The sequence below is a fragment of the Heptranchias perlo genome, chromosome 4, assembly GCF_035084215.1.
Source record: "Heptranchias perlo isolate sHepPer1 chromosome 4, sHepPer1.hap1, whole genome shotgun sequence".
NCBI lineage: Eukaryota > Metazoa > Chordata > Chondrichthyes > Hexanchiformes > Hexanchidae > Heptranchias > Heptranchias perlo.
The window spans coordinates 115922638-115945366 of NC_090328.1; the positions used below are offsets into that span (position 1 = coordinate 115922638).

The following is a 22729-nucleotide window of genomic DNA, read 5'->3' on the forward strand; positions in this document are numbered from 1 at the left end:
TCCAGGTGTGGTCTAACCAGGGCTTTGCATAGTGTTGCCACAGGCCAACCGAATTAACGTTGTGTGTCAGCCATGGCTCATTGTGTAGCTCTTTCGCCCCTGTGTCAGATGGTTGTGGGTTCAAGTCCCACTTCAGAGACTTGAGCACATGATCTAGGCTGGTACACTAGTGCAGTAATTAGGGAGTGCTGCACTGTCGGAGGTGCCATCTTTCAGATGAGATGTTAAACCGAGGCCCCGTCTCCCCTCTCAGGTAGACGTAAAAGATTCCATGGGACTATCTCAAAGAAGAGCAGAGGAGTTCTCCCTGGTGTCCTAGATTCATTATAGATTCATAAACCTGGCCAATATTTATCCCTCAACCAAAATCACTGAAACAGATTACCTGGTCATTATCACATTGCTATTTGTGGGACCTTGCTGTGTGCAAATTGGCTGTCGCATTTCCTACATTACAACAGTGACTACACTTCAAAAAGTACTTCATTGGCTGTAAAGCGTTTTGGGATGTCCTGAGGCGCTATCTAAATGCAAATTCTTTCTTTCTTGTTAGATAATAATGGCCATTTAAATTGCCAGCTAAACATAGTGAACTGCTTTTGTATAAAATGTAATTTGATGTAATGCGTTTTGCTGTTTGAAGCCAGATGCAGAATTGAAATTTTTTTTTGCAAGTTCCATTAACTTTCTTTAAGTAAATAAATTTATATAATTGGATTTTTAGCGATTTTTAAAAAAAAAAATATTTCTTCCCACCCTCACCTCCCAATTTCTCCTGAAAGTGCTGATTCCTGCTAGGTATGGTTCCATGGATGCTGTGTGCCTGTTAGTATTTTAGCCAATATGGTTATTCCTTGTGGGAGGCTAAAGAGTGAACATATGTAGAGCACACAATCAAATCAGTGGGTGGGAGGGGGGAGGATCAGGTAGTGATTTTAAGTTTATAAAGTTTAAACCTCAATTTAAAAAAGAAACGCAAGCATCTCGGTGTCATTACAAGTTACACGTTGAACAGTTCAGACTCATAAGTAACCAATCACCCCTTTTCTTGACAACAGGCTAAATTTACAACAATAACAACTTGCATTTAAATAGCGCCTTAATCGTAAATCGTCCCAAGGCGCTTCACAGCGATTATCAGACAAAATTTGACAGGTGACCAAAAGTTTGGTCAAAGAGGTAGGTTTTAAGGAGCGACTTGAAGTAAGAGAGAGAGATGGTTTGTCGGGGGGGGCGGCGGTGGGAAGTTCCAGAGCTTAGGGCCTAGGCAGCTGAAGGCACGGCCGTCAATGGTAGCGCGAAGAAAATTGGGGATGCAGCCGATGTTTTAAAAAAGAAGTATAATATTTTTTTAGCATCTTCACTTATAGAAGAGTGGTGAGAATGTGGAACTCGCTACCACAAGGAGTAGTTGAGGTGGATGCATTTAAGGGGAAGCTGGATAAGTACATGAGGGAGAAACGAATAGGAGGATATGCTGATAGGATTAAAATAAGAGGGGTGGGAGGAGGCTTGTGTGCAGTCAAACACCGGCATAGACCAGTTGGGCCGAATAGCCTGTTTCTGTGCTGTAGAATCGATGTAATTCTTTGTAAAGTGCATTAAGTTCAAACTGCAGTGATGGTGGATGTGGAGTAAACCTACGGGAAGGTGGGTTTAAGTGCAGTATTGTAGTGCATTTGGTCTGATCAGTGTTAATTCAGACCAGTATTGACAGGCAGGCTGGCTGTACCAGCTGGCTGTACTGAGTGCCTTTGGTTTCCCAGTGCGGTGAATTCCCAATTACAACCGAGGTCACAGGGGTGAGAGGGTAAACACACACACACAGAGTCCTTCCCCATTGGGTCACGCTCACATGTGTTTCCTTAACAGATGATTACGCAGCAGCATTGTAGGAAAACTGGGAGGAGTAGGACAGCTTGTGACCGGAGAATAGAGGGACTTTAGTAACCCCTATTCTATTTGTTTTAAATCCAGGTGAACATACAAGTTTGCTCGAGATCTTGCACAACCCATTTTCTTTTTTAATTCACTCTTGGGTTGTGGGCGTCACTGGCAAGTCCAGCCATTATTGCCCATCCCAAGTTGCCCCTTGAGAAGGTGGTGATGAGCCACCTTCTTGAACCGCTGCAGTCCATGTGGTGAAGGTTCTTCCACAGTGCTGTTAGGTAGGGAGTTCCAGGATTTGACCCAGTGACGATGAAGGAACGGCCGATATATGTCCAAGTCGGGATGGTGTGTGACTTGGAGGGGAACTTGGAGGTGATGGTGTTCCCATGTACCTGCTGCTCTTGTCCTTCTAGGTGGTAGAGGTCGCAGGTTTGGGAGAAAGAAAGATTTGCATTTATACAGCGACTTTCACGACCTCGAGACGTCCCAAAGCGCTTTACAGCCCATGATGTACTTTTGAAATGTAGTCACTGTTGTAATGTAGGAAACGCAGCAGCCAATTTGCGCACAGCAAGATCCCACAAACAGCAAAGTGACAATGACCAGATCATCTGTTTTAGTGATGTTGGTTGAGGGCTAAATATTGGCCAGGACTCCGGGAAGATCTCCCCTACTCTTCTTCGAAATAATGCCATTGGACTTTTACATCCACCTGAGAGGGCAGGCGGGGCCTTGGTTTAACGTCTCATCCGAAAGACGGCACCTCCAACAGTGCAGCACTCCCTCGGTACTGGCACTGGAGTGTCAGCCGAGATTATGTGCTCAAGTCTCTGGAATGGGACTTGAACCTACAACCTCCTGACTCAGAGACGAGAGTGCTGCCCACTTAACCACGGACTATTATGAACTTATATTCCACTGTCGTGGATAAATATCCCAAGATTATATTTGTTTTATCAATTGCTATGGCACATTGTCTAAACGTTGAAAGCAATGAAACCACGAATACGCCCAGCCTCCATCTAGCAATTCAGTTCTCCTCTTAGTTTTTGACTATTGTGCAGCACTTTACATTGGAATTTTCCATTTGTCTTCAATTGCCTTTACAGGGTCCCAGTCACATCCCCTGTCTATACGGCTCTACCAATGTTAGTGTCATCGGCAATATCGACATGCATACGTTTAGTCTTGGTTAATAATGGAGAATAAAAACAACGTTGGTCTAAGAACTGACCCTTCAGTAAGTCTCTTTTCCACCCCTGTCTGAAGGGAGCTCAGTTTTCAGTTTTTAATTGACGTCTTATCTACCCAGGATTTATGTGGCTTTTAGTTTAATTGGAAGTCTTTCATGTGGAACTTTGTTAAAAAGCTTCCTGAAAGTCCAAATAAATTATATCATGAGGAATTCACTATCTACTTTATCTATAACCTCCTCTAGACAGTTGACAGGATCTTCCTCTTATAAATCTATGCTGCCTGTTTCTTAACTTATTGCCATACAGATACACCTCCCCGATTGCCTTCGCTTCCCCCCCCCCCCCCCCCCCCCGGTGTATCTAAAGATTGAGTTATATACTTTTGATTCCCTCTAGTTTTTTTTTTATATATAGCAATGCAGGATTTTGCCCATCTCTAGTCTTAATCTCTGCGAGTGAACGATATGGTGTGAGACTAGAATCACATGTAGGTCAGACCGGGTAAGGACAGTTGGTTCCCTTTCCTGAAGGACATTAGTGAACCAGTTGGTTGTTTATGATAATATGGCAGCTTTCATGACCATTTATTGAATTCAGTTCCACAACTTGGCTCTATAAATGGAGGCATAGAATACAAAAGCAAGGAAGTTATGCTAAACCTTTATAAAACACTGGTTAGGCCTCAGCTGGAGTATTGTGTACAGTTCTGGGCACCACACTTTAGGAGCCTTGGAGAGGGTGCAGAGGAGATTTACTAGAATGGTACCAGGGATGAGGGACTTCAGTTACGTAGAGACTGGAGAAGCTGGGGTTGTTCTCCTTAGAGCAGAGAAGGGTAAGGGGAAATTTAGTAGCGGTGTTCAAAGTTATGAAGGGTTTTGATAGAGTAGACAGGAAGAAACTGTTTCCACTGGCAGACAGTTCAGTAACCAGAGGACACAGATTTAAGATAATTGGCAAAAGAACCAGAGGGGAGATGAGGTGAAATTATATTACGCAGTGAGTTGTTACGATCTGGAATGTGCTGCCTGAAAGGGTGGTGGAAGCAGATTCAATAATAACTTTCAAAAGGGAATTGGATAAATACTTGAAAAGGAAAAATTTGCAGGGCTGTGGGGAAAGAGCGGGAGGTGGGACTAATTGGAGAGCTCTTTCAAAGATCCAGCACAGGCATGATGGGTCGAATGGCCTCCTTCTGTGCTGTGAGATTCTATGATTCTAATCTGCCATGGTGAGATTTTAACTCTTGAACTCTTGAGTTGCTGGTCCAATATCATGACCACTGGGCTACTGTACTCATTCGAAATTGATCTTCAGAAAGGTGTCGATTTCTGAAGTGTGTTGTGCAGAGCAACTTGTGCTCTTGAATGTCCATTTGGAAGCAATTGTCTAAATCACCACCTCATATTCATGGTGCAGCTTGCTCAGAGTCTGGCTCAAATTTAAAATTCTCATCCTTGTTTTCAAATCCCTCCATGGCCTCGTCCCTCCCTATCTCTGTAACCTCCTCCAGCCCTCAACCCTCTGCGATCCCTGCGCTCCTTCAATTCTGGCCTCTTGCGCATCCCCGATTTTCATCGCTCCACCATTGGTGGCCATGCCTTCAGCTGCCTAGGCCCTAAGCTCTGGAATTCCCTCCCTAAATCTCTCCGCCTCGCTCTCCTCCTTCAAGATGCTCCTTAAAACCTACCTCTTTGACCAAGCTTTTGGTCACCTGTGCTAATATCTCCTTACATGGCTCCGTGTCAAATTTTGTCTGATAATGCTGCTGTGAAGCACCTTGGGACATTTTACTCCGTTAAATACGCTGTCTAAATGCACGTTGTGGTTTTTTAATTCACGGAAACTTTTTTTTGATTCCAGCTTGAGCTCAGCGACAACAGGATTTCGGGAGGTTTAGACTTCTTGGCAGAGAAACTTCCGAATCTCACACATCTAAACCTCAGTGGAAACAAACTCAAAGACATCAGTACATTGGAGCCTCTGGTACCTTTTTTATTTTTCCTCTTGTTTAGACTGAACATAAATGACATACATTCTCCTTGCACCTGCTGTTGGCTGTGAGTTTTCAGTATGTTGCAATCTGCTGTTTTTATTTTAGAAGGTCAGCAGATTTTGCAAGTATGTGATGCCTATGATGAATGTTATTGCATTCATCTAAAACTTATCACCTGCATAAATCTAAATTTAGACATGGTGTACATAATAAAACCATGATAATAAAACATCATAATAAAACCCAATCTTGGCAGCATCGAATCACTACTCCCAATTTACCTCATCTTCACTCTCATTTTTTTCAACTTTGGTGGTGTCCAGGCAAGTGGAGAATCCTTTCCAGCACCTACAAGGCACAAGTGCAGGAGTGTGGTGGAATACTCTCCACTTGCCTGGATGAGTGCAGCTCCAACAGCACTCACGAAGCTCGACGCCATCAAGGACAAAGCAGCCCGCTTGATCAGCACCCCATCCATCACCTTAAACATTCGCTCCCTGCACTACAGGATGCGAGAGTGCTACCAACTGCAGCGAACTGAGCCACAACTGACACCTAAGTGATATCTAAGTCATATTGTATATCCTCCATTGGTGGATGATATGCGAGTAGTGTCTTCATTACTGAATACTTCTAGGAGATAAATATTCGGTACATTAATTAATTTTAGTTCATCTTCTATTTCAATCCAATTTGCATCCTTGAAGAATCTCCTTGCTGTGGACAAATTTCTTGTTGTATTATGTCAGCTGTGGCTCAGTTCTCAAGTCAGGAGGTTGTGGGTTCAAGAGACTTGAACGCAAAATCTAGGCTGACATTCCCAGTGCCAGTGCTGAAGGAGTGCTAAACTGTCGGAGGTGCCGTCTTTCGGATGAGACGTTAAACCGAGGCCCCATCTGCCCTCAGATGGATGTAAAAGATCCCACAGCCACTGTTCTGAAGAAGAGCAGGGGAGTTTACCCCAGTGTCCTGGCCAATATTTATCCCTCAACCAACATCATTAAAAAAAAACAGATTATCTGGTCATTATTACATTGCTGATGTGGGACCTTGTTGTGCACAAATTGGCTGCCGCGTTTCCTACAATACAACAGTGACTACGCTTTAAAAGTGCTTAATTGGCTGTAAAATGCTTTGGGACGTCCTGAGGTCTTGAAAGGTGCTGTATAAATGCAACTCTTTACTTTCTCTTTACTTTCTCTTTACTTTCTCTTTACTTTCTCTTTACTTTCTCTTTACTTTCTCTTTTCTTTCTCTTTTCTCTCTTTCTCTCTTTCGCTTCTACAGCTATGCTCATTTCTACTTCCCTCTTTACCTTGCTGCTTTTTCTACATTTTGTTTTGCTGGTTCTAGATTCCTGTGTTTCTCTCTTTTTCCCTGTAGAGTTTATTTTCTTTCTTTTTTTTCTTGCCTTTATCAATACATTTAAGATAGTTAAAGTGGCTCGTCTGTTCTGTTCAGCGTCGAGCCTATGACAAACAAGGGGAATGAAGTCCAAACGACAGGCGCAAAGAAATCTCTAAAGTGCTCACTGGCATCGCAAATTAGTTTAACTTTTGAGTAATCAATTTTTTTTTAATTTTCAGAAAAGTTTTAATTGTGGCAAAATCTGGAATGCGTTCAGGAAGTGAGCTAAATTTGAGATAATTCCAAATCAATCAGGATTAGTCACTCTTTTGTCCGGAGTGCATTGGCACCAGTCTGGATACTCCTGTGAAGGGGCACCTTCCAGTACAGCTTAATACCACTGTCTCACTTCATAGCTGATTCCTTTTCATTTCATGCCAAGATAGAGATTCAAACACCACGTTTAAAAAAACTTTAGAAAAGAGAAGACTGAGGTGGTGACCCGATAGAGGTCTTTAAAATTATGAAGGGGTTCGATAGGGTAGATGTGGAGAAAATGTTTCCACTTGTGGGGGAGACCAGAACTCGGGGCCATAAATATAACAGTCCCTAATAAATCCAGTAGGGAATTCAGGAGAAACTTCTTTACCCAGAGAGCGGTGAGAATGTGGAACCCTATACCACAAGGAGTAGTTTACGCGAATAGTATAGATGCATTTAAGGGGATATTAGATAAACACATGAGGGAGAAAGGAAAAGAAGGATATGCTGAGGGTGAAATGAAGAGGGGTGGGGAAGGCTCGTGTGGAGTATAAACACCGGCAAAGACCAGTTGGGCCGAATGGCCTGTTTCTGGGCTGTAAATTCTATGTAATGTTTTGTTTTCAGAAAAAGCTAGAAAACTTGAAGAGCCTGGATCTTTTTAACTGTGAGGTGACGAACTTAAACAACTACAGAGAAAGCGTCTTCAAGCTCCTCCCGCAGCTCATGTACCTGGACGGTTACGATCAGGAAGACCGGGAAGCTCCTGACTCGGATGCTGAAGCTGATGGGGTCGATGATGACGAGGAGGATGAAGGTAACGGTTGCTGTTTTAGAGGACAAACCGTCCGAAGCCAAATTAGTGCATCCCATAATGAAGTGTAAATCTAATCCAGTAATTGATTTCCAAGAGTTTGGCATCATGGAGTCATACAGCACAGAAGGAGGCCATTCGGCCCATCGTGCATGTGCCGGCTGTTTGAAAGAGCTATCCAATTAGACCCATTCCCCGACCTTTCCCCATAGCCCTGCAAATTTTTCCCCTTCAAGTACTTATCCAATTCCCCTTTTGAAAGTTACCATTGTATCTGCATCCACCGCCCTTTCAGGCAGTGCATTCCAGATCATAATAACTCGCTACGTAAAATAACTTCCTCTCATCTGCCCCCTGGTTCTTTTGACAATTACCTTAAATCTGAGTCCTCTGGTTACCGACCCTTCTGCCAGTGGATAAAGTTTCTCCTTATTTACTCCATCAAAACCCTTTATAATTTTGAACACCTCTATTAAATCTCCCCTTAACCTTCTCTGCTATAAGGAGAACAATCCCAGCTTCTCCAGTCTCTCCACATAACTGAAGTCCCTCATCCCAGGCACCATTCCAGTAAATCTCCTCTGCACCCTCTCTAAGGCCTTGACATCCTTCCTAAAGCGTGGTGCCCAGAATTGGACACAATACTCCAACTGGTTTATAAAGATTTAACTTTCTTTTGGATTAATAAAATTATATTTTGCAACAGGTAAACGCGAATTAAGTCAGCTATATATTTTTAAAAATCATTAACAGGCACAAATGCAGCTGTGTTATTAGCAAAACAGCTCACCCATTCACTAAACCTGACTTATGTTGTGACGTGCTGCAGTTGATTTTGACGGCCTAATTTTAACCAACCTATTTCAAATGGAAGTAATACAGATGAAAAGTGGGGGGGAAAAAAGAACTGTAATTGCTGGAAATCTGAAACAAAAACAGAAAATGCTGGAAATACACAGGAGGCCAGTGATCTCATTGGAGAGAACAAGGTTTTTTTTCTTCCCTCTCTACAGGAGCTGACTGACTTTTGTGATTCCAACATTTTCAGACCTTTTTTTTCTTTTAAAATGAAGTTAATCTTGTTCCATCTCCCCGAGAGAAAAGTTATACAGTCCCCACCGCTTCTACAACAACTTGCATTTATATAGCGCTGTTAATATAGTGAAACGTCCAAGGCCCTTCACAGGAGCGATTTATCAGACAAAAATTTGTTGCACCAAGCCACATAAGGAGATATTAGGACCGATGGCCAAAAGCTTGGTCAAAGAGGTAGGTTTTAAGCAGCGTCTTAAAGGAGGAGAGAAAGGGAGAGGTTTTGGGAGGGAATTCCAGAGCTTAGGCCAGCAGCCATGTTTTTAAGCGCATGGCACGATCGTGTGAATGTGACCTGCCCACTATGCGCGATGCTCGGTATAACTACCATCGCATGTTTGTGCTGAACATTCTTGTCGGTGGAGTTAATCAGTGCAATGTGTGTAGTCATTCTCCCGAAAATATCTTGTTCAAAAACAATATAATCCCAATGTAGAAATGCTGTCAGCTGCACCTATCCAGACATAGTTTCAGATTTAATAAAATTTGTGAACAGGGTGACTAGAAAAGGAAAGAATTTATCACAGGAGGTTGGGAGCGCCCATTATCTGCAATCAATCAATCATTGTCTCATTATCCAATAAAACACTGCCCCCCCACCCCCCTTCCTCCCAGCTGTTTCTGCCCAAAATAAAGACTCTAAAGACTCTATAACCAGCAACTCAGAAATTGACGTTAATGCAAATGATTTTTGCTGTTTGGCCGATATAACCGGCTGCCCGTTTTAAAGTGGTGGGGTCTGTACCGCAATGGATTGAACTGTGAACTTCACCCCAGCCTGTAATCCTGTCGATTTTTCACAGGACAGACTTTTCTGGGAACTCAACAGCAGTCGCCCTCCCCTTCAATGTTCCCTCTTGATTTTCCTTTCCTTCTCCCCTCTTTCTACTTCACGTTGGGCTATAATTACATAGGTCGTCCACAAGTCACCTTGTACAAGTGGCCATTCTCTCCATGGAGTACAGTTTTGCTCTCCTTACCTAAGGAAGGATATACTTGCCTTAGAGGGGGTGCGACTAGATTGATTCCTGAGATTAGAGGGTTGTCCTATGAGGAGAGATTGAATAGAATGGGCCTATATTCTCTGGAGTTTAGAAGAATGAGAGGTGATCTCATTGAAATGTATAAAATTCTTAGCATCTACTTTGTCAAGCCCTCTGAGAGGCTGTTCCCCCTGGCTGGAAGAGTCTAGAACTAGGGGTCATAGTCTCAAGATAAGGGGTCAGCCATTTAGGACAGGGATGGTGAAAAATGTCTTCATTCAGAGGCTTGTGAATCTTTGGAATTCTCTACCCCAGAGGTCTGTGGATGCTCAGTCGTTGAGTATATTCAAGACTGAGATGGATAGATTTTTGGACTCTAAGGGAATCAAAGGATATGGGGATAGGGTGGGAAAGTGGAGTTGAGGTCGAAGATCAGCCATTATCTGATTGAATGGCGGAGCAGGCTCGAGGGGCCGTATGGCCTACTCCTGCTTCTATTTCATATGTTTTGATAGTGAGCACTGGCAGACTGTTCAACTGTGGCCTTCATTACAGGTGACCTTTCACAGGAACGCCGTCCCTTCCAGGGTTTCCTCCTTCCTCTTCTGCCCTTCTCCAGCCACCGCCCTCCTAGACAAGAGATGCTGAGGCCAATTGTAACTGCCATGGGTGAGAATGCCTAATGCAGTACAAACCTGTGATTGTGTCTGGAATATTACTGCTCAGTGATGAAGTTATTCAGTGAGCTGTTGTGGAGGGGGATTAGAACCAATACTTTAAATGTAACTTGCTAATGTAATACAAAAATATTTTCTCTTGACCAAGATAGGTTGAGAAGTGTTCTCATAATTGACTACAGATTTTTGTTTTATTGGCACTAGATATTAGCACTTTTTGTAAGTACAGTACTGCAGAATTTTGTTAAGTACACCAATCTATTATCTAGACACTGGTAAACTTGACAGCCGTGGCTTAGAAACATAGAAACGCAGAAAATATGAGCAAGAGTAGGCCATTCGGCCCTTCGGGCCTGCTCCGCCATTCAAAATGATCATGGCTGATCGTCTAACTCAGTACCCTGTTCCCACTTTTTCCCTATATCCCTTGATCCCTTTAGCATTAAGAAATATATCTATCTCCTTCTTGAATACATCTAATGACTTGGCCTCCACTGCCTTCTGTGGTAGAGAATTCCACAGGTTCACCACCCTCTGAGTGAAGAAATTTATCCTCATCTCTGTTCTAAATGGCATACCCCGTATCCTGAGACTGTGACCCCTGGTTCTGGACTCCCCAGCCATCGGGAACATCCTCCCTGCATCTAGTCTGTCTAGTCCTGTTAGAATTTTATATGTTTTGATGAAATGACCTCTCATTCTTCTAAATTCTAGTGAATATAGGCCTAGTCGACCCAATCTCTCTCCTCCCACGTCAGTCCTGCCATCCCAGGAATCAGTCTGGTAAACCTTCGTTGCACTCCCTCCATGGTAAGGACATCCTTCCTCAGATAAGGAGACCAAAACGGCACACAATACTCCAGATGTGGTCTTACCAAGGCCCTGTATAACTGCAGTAAGGCATCCCTGCTCCTGTACTCAAATCCTCTTGCAATGAAGGCCAACATACCATTTGCCTTCCTAACTGCTTGCTGCACCTGAATGCTCGCTTTCAGCGACTGGTGTACAAGGACACCCAGGTCTCGTTGCACCTCCCCTTTTCCCAATCTATCACCATTCAGATAATAATCTGCCTTTCTGTTTTTATAACCAAAGTGGATAACCTCACATTTATCCACGTTATACTGCATCTGCCATGTTCTTGCCCACTCACCGAACTTATCTAAATCACATTGGAGCCTCTTTACATCCCCCTCACAGCTCACATTCCACCCCAGCTTTGTGTCGTCTGCAAACTTCGAAATGTTACATTTAGTTCCCTCATCCGAATCATTGATATATATTGTGAATAGCTGGGGCCCAAGCACTGATCCCTGCGGTACCCCACTAGTCACTGCCTGCCACCCGGGAAAAGACACATTTATTCCTACCCTGTTTTCTGTCTGTCAACCAATTCTCAATCCATGCCAGTATATTCCCATCAATCCCATCTGCTTTAATTTTGCACACTAACCTCTTGTGTGGGACCTTATCAAAAGCCTTCTGCAAATCCAAATACACCACATCCACTGGTTCTCCCCTATCTATTCTATTAGTTACATCCTCAAAAAAACTCCAGTAGATTTATTAAGCATGATTTCCCTTTCATAAACCCATGCTGACTTTGTTCAATCCCGTTAATGCCCTCCAAGTGTTCTGTTATCACATCTTTTATAATAGACTCTAGCATTTTCCCCACTACTGATGTTAGGCTAACTGGTCTGTAATTCCCTGTTTTTTCTCTCCCTCCTTTTTTAAATAGTGGGGTTACATTTGCCACCTTCCAATCTGTAGAAACTGTTCCAGAGTCTATAGAATTTTGGAAGATGATCACCAATGCATCCACTATTTCCAGGGCCACTTCCTTTAGTACTCTGGAATGTAGATTATCAGTCCCTGGGGATTTGTCAGCCTTTAGCCCCATTAATTTCCCTAGCACTATTTTTTTAAACTAATAACTGGTTTCCTTCAGTTCCTCCCGCTCACTAGACCCTTGATTCCCTAACATTTCTGGGAGGTTATTTGTGTCCTCCTTTGTGAAGACAGAACCAAAGTACGTGTTTAATTGTTCTGCCATTTCTTTGTTCCCCATTATAATTTCCCCCATTTCTGACTGTAAGGGGCCTACATTTGTCTTCACTAATCTTTTTCTCTTGACATACTTATAGAAGCTTTTACAGTCAGTTTTTGTGTTCCCTGCTAGTTTACTCTCATACTCTATTTTTCCCCTCTTAATCAATCTCTTTGTCCTCCTTTGCTGAATTCTGAACTGCTCCCAATCCTCAGGCTTGCCGCTTTTTCTAGCAATTTTATATGTCTCCTCTTTGGATCTAATACTATCCCTAATTTCTTTTGTAAGCCATGGTTGAGCCACCTTTCCTGTTTTAGTGGGTAGCACTCTTGCCTCTGAATCAGAAGGTCATGGGTTTAAGCCCCACTCCGGAGACTTGAGCCCATAATGTAGGCTGACACTCCCAGTGCAGTGCTGAGGGAGTGCTGTACTGTCTGAGGTGTCGTCTTTCAAATGAGACGTTAAAGCAAGGCCCCGTCTGCCCTCTCAGGTGGATTTAAAAGATCCCACGGCCACTATTCGAAGAAGAACAGGGTAGTTGTCCCCTGGTGTCCTGGGCCAATATTTATCCCTCAATCAACATCACTAAAAAACAGATTATCTGATCATTATCACATTGCTGTTTGTGGGATCTTGCTGTGCACAAATTGGCTGCCGCGTTTCCTACATTACAACAGTGACTACACTTCAAAAGTAATTCATTGGTTGTAAAGCGCTTTGGGACAACCTGAAGTCATGAAAGGCGCTATAGAAATGCAAGTCTGTCTTCTTTCTTTACGTACCCTGTCGGGGGTGGGGCAGACAGAAAGGAGGAGCACCTCTTGGCTACGGTTTAGGTAAGTGGGTGTGTTGAAGGCCTCACACAAAAATATTACGGCCTAAATACAATTGAATCCTCCTTTTCTAATCACATTCTGCTAATCTGAATGAACTAGACAGAAGTGTGTCATTGAAGGGGTTAAAAGACGGTTGTGCAGGAGATCTTTCAGGTAATCCTACTGCTGGATTGGGATGTTTTTACAGGCCAGCTGTCACAGATTTAAATGAGCGTGTGGAGGTTATGTGAGCTCCCAGCTACAGACCGTGTTAGAATGTCCAAAGGTGCCAAGGATGAATAGAAATGTTTGCATGGACTAAAATTGAAGAGATTTTTAAAAATTATTTGTAGAAGGAGAGGAAGAGGAGGAAGAAGATGAAGAAGAAGAATTTGACGAGGAGGAGGAGGATGATGAAGAAGGAGAAGATGATGAAGATGAAGTCAGTGCAGAGGAAGAGGTAAGCACTCAACGGGTAAATTGAGCCAATCCTAATACTTGTGACGATTGCTTTTAGCACTAGCAATGGAACTAGCATTGTTGTTTAAACAATTAGAGGTTCACATTGAGAAAGTTGTTTTTGATGTGCTTTGGTGTTTAAATTGCACTGTTAAAGCTAGTTGAAAATCATTATAAGGAATGGGAATGTTTGAATTTTTTCTGGCTAATGTGTGGTAGTTGGAAGTAATTAAGTGTCGAGTTCAGCACAGCAGGTAAGGATTATTAAGGTGAGGTTTGATGGTTATTATGGAATCATACAGCACAGAAGGAGGCCATTTGGCCCATCGTGCCTGTGCCGGCTCTTTGAAGGAACTATCCAATTAGTCCCACTCCCCCGCTCTTTCCCCATAGCCCTGCAAATCTTTCCTTTTCAAGTATTCCCTTTTGAAAATTGCTATTGAATCTGCTTCCACCAGCCTTTCAGTCAGTACATTCCAGATCATAAAGCGCTGAGCAAAAAAGATTTGTCCTCATTTCCCTTGGCTTTTTTTGCCAATTATCTTAAATCTATGTCCTCTGGTTACCGACCTCCCTGCCACTGGAAACAGTTTCTCCTTATTTACTCTATCAAAACCGTTCATAATTTTGAACACCTCTATTAAATCTCCTCTTAGTCTTCTCTGCTCTAAGGAGAGCAATCCCAGCTTTTCTATTGATGTGCTGTTTGATAATATGCTATGAACTGTTGAACTATAAACTTAAATAATATTACATGCTTGATTGACTTGTAGAAATGAATGGATGAAATGATATTCCAAGTGGAATAGATTTATATATATTTTTTGTGTCCATTAAGGTGAGGATTGGAGAATGGAGCACTTTCCATTTCAGGCATTCCCAGGTCAGGTGCTATTCCACCCCATCAATGTCAAAATTTGCAGATGATACAAAGATGGGAGGGAAAGTAGAGAGTGAGGAGGACATAAAAAACCTGCAAGGGGATATAGACAGGCTGGGTGAGTGGGCGGAGATTTGGCAGATGCAATATAATATTGGAAAATGTGAGGTTATGCACTTTGGCAGGAAAAATCAGAGAGCAAGTTATTTTCTTAATGGCGAGAGACTGGAAAGTACTTCAGTACAAAGAGATCTGGGGGTCCTCGTGCAAGAAAATCAAAAAGTTGGTATGCAGGTGCAGCAGGTGATCAAGAAAGCCAACGGAATGTTGGCTTTTATTGCTCGGGGGATAGAATATAAAAACAAGGAGGTATTGCTGCAGTTATATAAGGTATTGGTGAGACCGCACCTGGAATACTGCATACAGTTTTGGTCTCCATACTTAAGAAAAGACATACTTGCTCTCGAGGCAGTACAAAGAAGGTTCACTCGGTTAATCCCGGGGATGAGGGGGCGGACATATGAGGAGAGGTTGAGTAGATTGGGACTCTACTCATTGGAGTTCAGAAGAATGAGAGGCGATCTTATTGAAACATATAAGATTGTGAAGGGTCTTGATCGGGTGGATGCAGTAAGGATGTTCCCAAAGATGGGTGAAACTAGAACTAGGGGGCATAATCTTAGAATAAGGGGCTGCTCTTTCAAAACTGAGATGAGGAGAAACTTCTTCACTCAGAGGGTGGTAGGTCTGTGGAATTTGCTGCCCCAGGAAGCTGTGGAAGCTACATCATTAGATAAATTTAAAACAGAAATAGACAGTTTCCTAGAAGTAAAGGGAATTAGGGGTTATGGGGAGCGGGCAGGAAATTGGACATGAAGCTGAGTTCGGATCGGTCAATGCCCTGTGGGTGGCGGAGAGGGCCCAGGGGCTATGTGGCCGGGTCCTGCTCCGACTTCTTGTGTTCTTTAGATTTGTGGTTGGGATCAGATCAGCCATGATCTTATTGAATGGCGGAGCAGGCTCGAGGGGCCGATTGGCCTACTCCTGCTCCAATTTCTTATGTTCTTATGTTCTTGTCCCTAATGGTGCAAGAGGATGTGATCAGAACAAGCAGGCTGTCCTGAGTGCCACTGCCAATAAGAGCAGCCTGGTGCTGTAAATCCTTGCCTACTAGGAGCTAGACTGAAATAAATTTAGGCAGTCACACTTTCAACCCATTTAAATCCAGATCCTAGAGGTGAAAGGTCGGTCTCTAACCCACCACTCTGTTCCCATAGATTTATATTTCAAAATTGGTACTGTGCGGAAAGCTCAATGAGAGGACTCCTGCGCAATTTGGGGCTAAATCAACTTTTATTTTTGGTTGCTGATTCCAAGGTTCTTTCCCCCCACCCCCCGTTTCCATTCCCCCACAGAATACAAAGGGGAGGAAGTTATGTTACAGTTGTATAAAGCTCTGGTCAGGCCCCATTTGGAGACTGCGTTCAGTTCTGGGCACCGCACCTCCGGAAGGATATATTGGCCTTGGAAGGGGTGCAGCTCAGATTCACTAGAGTGATAGGCTTAGAGGGTTAAATTATGAAGGCTGGTTGCATAGACTAGGCTTACATTCCCTTGAATAGAAGATTAAGGTGTGATCTAATTGTGGTGTTTAAGATGATTAAAGGATTTGATAGGGTAGATAGAGAGAAACTAATTCCTCTGTTGGGGGGGGGGGGGGGGGGAAAGAGTCCAGAACAAGGGGGCATAACCTTAAAATTAGAGCTAGGCTGTACAAGGGTGATGTCAGGAAGCACTTCTTCACACAAAGGGTAGTGGAAATCTGGAACTCTCTTCCCCCAAAAAGCTGTCGAGGCTGGGGGTCAATTGAGAATTTCAAAACTGAGATTGATAGATTTTTGTTTGGGTATTAAGGGTTATGGAACTAAGGCAAGTAGATGAAGTTAAGCTACAGATCAGCCAGGATCTAATTGAATGGCGGAACAGGCTCGAGGGGCTGAATGGCCTTCTCCTGATCCTATGACAGCTCTTCTGTAGCCTTTGCTGCTCGTAGGAGGATTTTCCTTGCTTTAGAGTGCTGCGCCCTCGAGTGTCTTCCAATGGAGGGTCGTGGTAGTTTATTTTGCCCATCTATACGACACACCACTGTAGAAACGGACTCTTGTAGCTGTAGCTCCTTTATCCACTTTGTTTTGAAGGATCGCTGATCAGATTTGTTAGAGCAGCTCTAGATCTTCCGAATGATGGCATGGTTCACGAAAGGGACACGGCCTAAAGGGGCAGTGACCTCGACAATCAGTAATGATGATGTTACCTTCTGGGAAATCCTCTACTTGGAAGCCTGAAAATTGAATTTATTTTGATGTTTTTATTGGCCATTGTGTCTGTTGAAAAGATGTGTTAGTCAATTTTCATGCAGGATTTTAAATTGAATGCAAGATTTTTGTTTGTCTTAGTAGTTTGCTTGGTTTGGAAATGAGAATTTAGGTAGGCCTGTTACCAAACAATGGTTAACAAATTGGGGTTTAAGAGTATTAGAGATTGGGGTTTAGAGTATCCATGTACTTCTAAACTAGACTTGACTAGAATGATACCAGGTATGAGGGAATTCAGTTATGTGGAGAGACTCGAGAAGCTGGGATTGTTCTCTTTAGAGCAGAGAAGGTTAAGGGGTGATTTAATAGAGGTTGTAAAATTGTTTACAATTGTCAACCCCAGTCCATCACCGGCATCTCCACATCAAAATTATGAGGGGCTTCGATAGAGTAGATAGGGAGAAACCGTTTCCACTGGCAGGAGGGTCGGTAACCAGAGGAGACAGAGTTAAGGTAATTGGCAAAAGAACCAGAGGGGAACATTTTTTTACGCAGTGAGTTGTTATGATCTGGAATGCGCTGCCTGAAAGGGCGGTGGAAGCAGATTCAATAGTAACTATCAAAGGGAATTGGATAAATACTTGAAAAGGAAAAATTTTCAGGGCTATGGGGAAAGAGCAGGGTGAGTGGGACTAATTGGATAGCTCTTTCAAAGAGCCAGCACAGGCACGATGGACTGAATAGCTTTCTCCTGTGCTGTATGATTCTATATTACTGTCTGGCAGGGACTAGAAAGATCCAGTGACTGAAGTTGGAGCACATGCTATTTGTGCATGGATAATGTGTGAAGGGTTCCTCCCGAGACCAGCTGTACCTGGAGCTGTTTGCGTGCTTTTGATCAGCATTATTGATTAGGCTTGACAGCTCAGGATGATGTACAGTTGGGGCTACATCTCTCTAAACTGGTCTGAAGTTGTAGATCCAGTTTCTACACTAATTTAGTGTACTGTGAACAGGTCTTGGGCAACTCTGGAGGCAACAACTTTATTTAATGTAATCAACACTGTCAGAAATAAATTATTGATCATATTAGGAAATAAATTGAATCCAAGCCGACCCAATAGATTATTGTGTACTTACATTTTTTTTTGCCTGTGACAATTTATTTCAATCCTGAGCACCCCATGTCAAATTCAAGCAATCAATAACCTACCCGGCATTCTCAGTCTGAAAGATCACCCTTTTTGCATCACTCTTCCTGTACTTTGCTCTGAATATGGATCTGAATGGTGTTGCATTAACAATTGGTGCTAATTGTGGCTTCCAGAGGCTATAAGGGCCTCACAGCCAAAGAGGGAGGAAGTACCTACTTAGGTATGAACCTGTGGTCCCCAAGGTCCCACACGCAGTTTACATCTCTATTCAGTGTGGCCAACTGAATTACTTTGTAACTAGAATACCTTTCTCTCTTTGGCAGGAGGGCAATGGACAAGATGGTGAGATCGACGAAGAGGAGGATGATGAAGAGGAGGATGAGGATGAAGGTATTGTCTCACTTCTGCTTTTCGCTTATATAGAATCGTACAGCACAGAAGGAGGCCATTCAGCCTTTGTGTCTGAAAGAGCTATCCAATTAGTCCCACGCCCCTGGTCTTTCCCCATTGCCCTGCAAATATCTCCTTTTCAAGTATTTATCCAATTTCCCGTTGAAAGTTATTATTGAATCTGCTTCAGGCATTCCAGATCATAACAACTCACTGCATTAAAAAAAATTCTCCTTTTCTCTCCTCTGGTTCTTTTGCCAATCACCTTAAATCTGTGTCCTCTAGTCACCGACCCTCCTGCCAGTGGAAACTGTTTTTCCTTATTTACTCCTAATAATTTTGAAAAACCTCAATTAAATCTCCTCTTAACCTTCTCTGCTCCAAGGAGAACAATCCCAGCTTCTCCAGTCTCTCCACATAACTGAAGTCGCTCATCCCCAGTACCATTCTAGTAAATCTCCTCTGCACCCTGTCTGAGGCCTTGACATCCTTCCTAAAGTGTGGTGCCCAGAATTGGACACAATACTCCAGCTGAGGCCTAACCAGTGATGTGTAAAGGTAGAACTTTGTAAAAGTTAGCATGACTCAAGTGTCAGTTGTAGCCACTTTTTAAGAAGGATAAAAATTTCTCTTTATAATGTCGATCAACCAAGCAGGATTATTATGGGTTAGGCCGTGACATTTGACGGAAACGTTTGATATCATTGCTGAAACCATTTGCTTTCATTTTACAGATGAGGAGGAGAGCACTAAAGGTCAGAAGAGAAAACGAGACACAGATGACGACGGGGAGGAAGATGATGATTAAGAATCCAAGTGACCTGAAAGACTATTTAGTACTGGACGGGCTGTACTGCCCCCCGCCCCCTCCCCCGCCCCCTCCCCCGTCCCCGCCCCCTCCCCCTTCCCCACCCCCTCCCCCTACCCCAGACTTGCAACTATTGGGTACCTGCACAGCACTGTGGGAAAGAGCACTGCATATCACAGAGCCAGCAGTTGCCGTCCTCTTGACATTCCGTGTATTTATAAATGCAGTTAATCCAATATTCCAAAACCCACACGGAGTAGTGAAACTGGGTAGAATTTGATCCAGTGCTTTTTATTATGTTGGGGTTTCTTAGGTTTCCTGCTAAGACTATTTCCATAGCAATGAGAACGGATGAGGTGATTGGGTAGTCATGTTTTGTAAATGGCTGCCTGTTACAGAGAGGTTATAGCATTGATCTTTATGTAAGTCAAAAGCTTTGTAAATAAAATCTTAAAATTTTGGGTTTGTTCTTCTACATTGCAATACCATTTTGGGTGTTATTTACAAATGCGAGATGTTTCTAAACTAACAGTTTTTGGAAAGTTAATAAATGGTTTTCTTTTAAAAAGACAGTATTCATTTTTACTATCTGTATCTGGGACGTAGTTCAGACACGCAAAGTAGCTCTCTCGGGTTTGTTCAGTGGATTACGCTAGATGCTATACAGACCAGAGAAAACCCAGGTTCAATCCCTGGACTGTGCAGAGTTAACTGACCTCAGCCAGGATGGTAAATAGTGATGCAACGATTTGCCTCAACAGCCCTGGATTAGCAAGGGTTAAAAAACCGGCCAGGGTTTCCGCTTGTGTTTGTTATCCAGCGACCCCCAGCTAAAAGTGTGCAATCTGCGGTTAAGGACAGGAGTGATGCCCAACGTGGTCAAATAGTCACCGTCGAGACTTGCGGATGAATAATGGCCACTTGTACTCAGCAACAGGTGAATGTATTCAGGAGAGGAGGGATGGGACAAAAAATGAGGAAAATAAAAGCATATTCTAGTAAATATGTTCATAAATCTATGTGTGGATGCCTGGAGATAATAGTTTTCTTGAGAAGTTCTCTTTAAACATCTACAGACAGGAAGGCCTATATACTACTGTCCAAAACAGGAAATGGTCATCTTAGATACATCTGAATAATCCAGCTGTTAATTTACAATTAATTAACTGGGTTCTTCACAAATACAAGGTAAGCCATATGACTGGTAAGTCCTGGGAATACTGTAGCCTTTCAAACTTATCCCACCTTGCTACTAGTTCTCGTGCTCTGTAAAAACCCTCAGTAGCAATGTTTGATATTTTCAGTTGCCATCTGTGTGAATTAATCCTATTCTTTGTCCTATGTTTTCTGGAAATTATGTCGCTGTTTTTAACCTGCACAGAATTCCTAATTGGTTTTATTTTCTGCAATAATAGTTGTGTCTTGAACTAGTTGCTTACACTTATGTCACATGATTTGATTGGTGCTAGTTCCCAGCCTCAAAATGTCACTTACTGTTGGGAAGACATTTCAACGACTGCTCCTAACACGCAATGTGAGTTCCATCATTGTTTTGTTTTGTATAGTTCTGCCACGGTTTTTAAAAAAGGCTCCAAAATATCCATTTCCAGGGTAGTTGATGCAGAAGGTGCAAAGTAACCGGCTGGACCTCCTGCAGACTAATCTACCAGGAAGCTGACTGCGAGGGTCAATTGTGCAGTTCAGTGCGTCGCAGTAATTCTTCCTACACGGAACTCATAACACACACCAGTTATTGGCGTCTTAAGCCTGTACAGACATGTGATCAGGCAAATCCCAGCACCGTCAGGGAGCAACCTTACCGTGTGGAATTGGTGGTGGAGCTAATGGTCTGGGTCATTGTTGAGGGAGGAACTGTACAGAGTTTAATGTACAAAGACCTCACATGCATAAACAATCTTTTGTGTATTTGTGTTATACAGTCACAACCTGGCACCCAAAGTATATTAAGGAGCTCTAATTTGGTAAGAAACTTGAGACAAAAGTAAAGGAAATTTTTACCAAATTAAAGCAGAAGGCACCAGACAATCCTAAATTTAACACACAAAGCAGAACTCTTGCATATAACCTGTCGGATGCAAGTCACACTGGTCAGGTCAGATTTTTTTTCTTGGCCTCAGGACTTTCCTTTTATCCTATTGCCTTGGGATGTAAATACTATAAGAAAGAAAGACTTGCATTTCTATAGCGCCTTTCACAACCTCAGGACGTCCCAAAGCACTTTACAGCCAATGAAGTGCTTTTGATGTGCAGGATACACGGCAGCCAATTTGCACACACCAAGGTCCCACAAACAGCAATGTGATAATGGCCAGATCATCTGACTTTTAGTGATGTTGGTTGAGGGATAAATATTGACCAGGACACCGGGAAGAACTCCTCTGCTCTTCGTCAAAATAGTATCAAAGGGATCTTTTACATCCACCTGAGAGGTCAGCCAGGGCCTCGGTTTAATGTCTTAACCAAAGGATGGCACCTCTGACAGTGCAGCACTCTCTCAATACTGCACTGGGAGTGTCAGCCTGGATTTTGTGCTCAAATCGGTAGAGTGGGACTTGAACCCACAACCTTTTGACTCTGAGGCATAAGTGCTACCCACTGAGCCACAACTGACACCTAAAGCTAATATTTTTTGATGGCCTTAGTCCTGGATGATGCTGAAACATTCTTCTGCACAGGCTCATTTTATATGTAAAAAGAACATTTTCTCCTGAGCCAGAATGAGTTTGAACACAAACTTTAAGATATGACTTTTGACTGGATGAGTCTAAATTGCCTTGTCATGTGTTTGTCAAGTGGGATTATTAAGTGATGAGAAAGTGAAGCTCATTTAGCCACCGACTCCATCGATATGAAAAGGCAGATTTTCAGGTCTGGTGTTTCATGAGTTAAAGGGGGAAATACCTTCATTTAAAACAACATGAAGGGATGCTCTTAATAAGCTGCTTTTAAAAGGAAAAGAACATGTCTTTGTTTCGCACCTTTCACATTCTCGGGACATTCCAAAGAGATTTACAACCAATTAATTAGTTTTGAAGTGTAGTCGTTGTTGTTATGTAGTCTAATGCGGCAGTCAATTTGTGCACAGCAAGGTCCCACAAACATCAAATGAGGTAATTTTTTTTTTGACATATGATTTTTTTTGAGTGATGTTGGCTAAGGGATAGATGTTGGCCAGGACACTGGGGAGACCTCCCCTGTCCTTCGAAATAATGCCGTGGGATCTCTTACATCCACCTGAGCAGGTAGACGGGGTCTCTATTTAACATCTCATCCAAAAGAAGGCACTTCTGTAAATGTAGTTAGTCATCTGAAATGTCAGCTTAGATTGTGTGCTCAAATTCTCCATTGGAATTGAACCCACAACCTTCTGACTCAAAAGATCATGGGAATGAGGTAGAAAATCGAAATCTAAAACCAAAGCTTTCACGGTATTGCGAGGATCGCGTTGGGACCTCAGTTTTGAAAACAAATCTCTTTTGAGATCATCGCAGGAGAATTGATGGGTATAGAGAAACTTCCCACTCCAGAGAATGGGAAGTCTGTTGAATGGTGAAACCATTGGGATGGGGTGGGGGAAGTGA

The 22729-nt window shown here is 42.9% G+C and overlaps 1 protein-coding gene across 2 annotated transcripts in view; it reads left to right on the forward strand.

Moving 5' to 3' along the window:
- anp32b (acidic (leucine-rich) nuclear phosphoprotein 32 family, member B) overlaps positions 1-19695 on the forward strand; it is a 43944-nt gene extending 24249 nt beyond the window's left edge. The window contains exons 3-8 of one of the 2 annotated variants that reach the window (XM_067983499.1): positions 4950-5072; positions 7318-7507; positions 10135-10248; positions 13475-13581; positions 18253-18319; positions 19054-19695. In XM_067983499.1, coding sequence (XP_067839600.1) covers positions 4950-5072; positions 7318-7507; positions 10135-10248; positions 13475-13581; positions 18253-18319; positions 19054-19127 — 675 coding nt within the window. In that variant the 3' untranslated portion in view covers positions 19128-19695. The remainder of the gene's footprint in view (positions 1-4949; positions 5073-7317; positions 7508-10134; positions 10249-13474; positions 13582-18252; positions 18320-19053) is intronic. The other variant, XM_067983500.1, reaches the window with a different exon arrangement.
- Positions 19696-22729: the final 3034 nt, after the last annotated feature.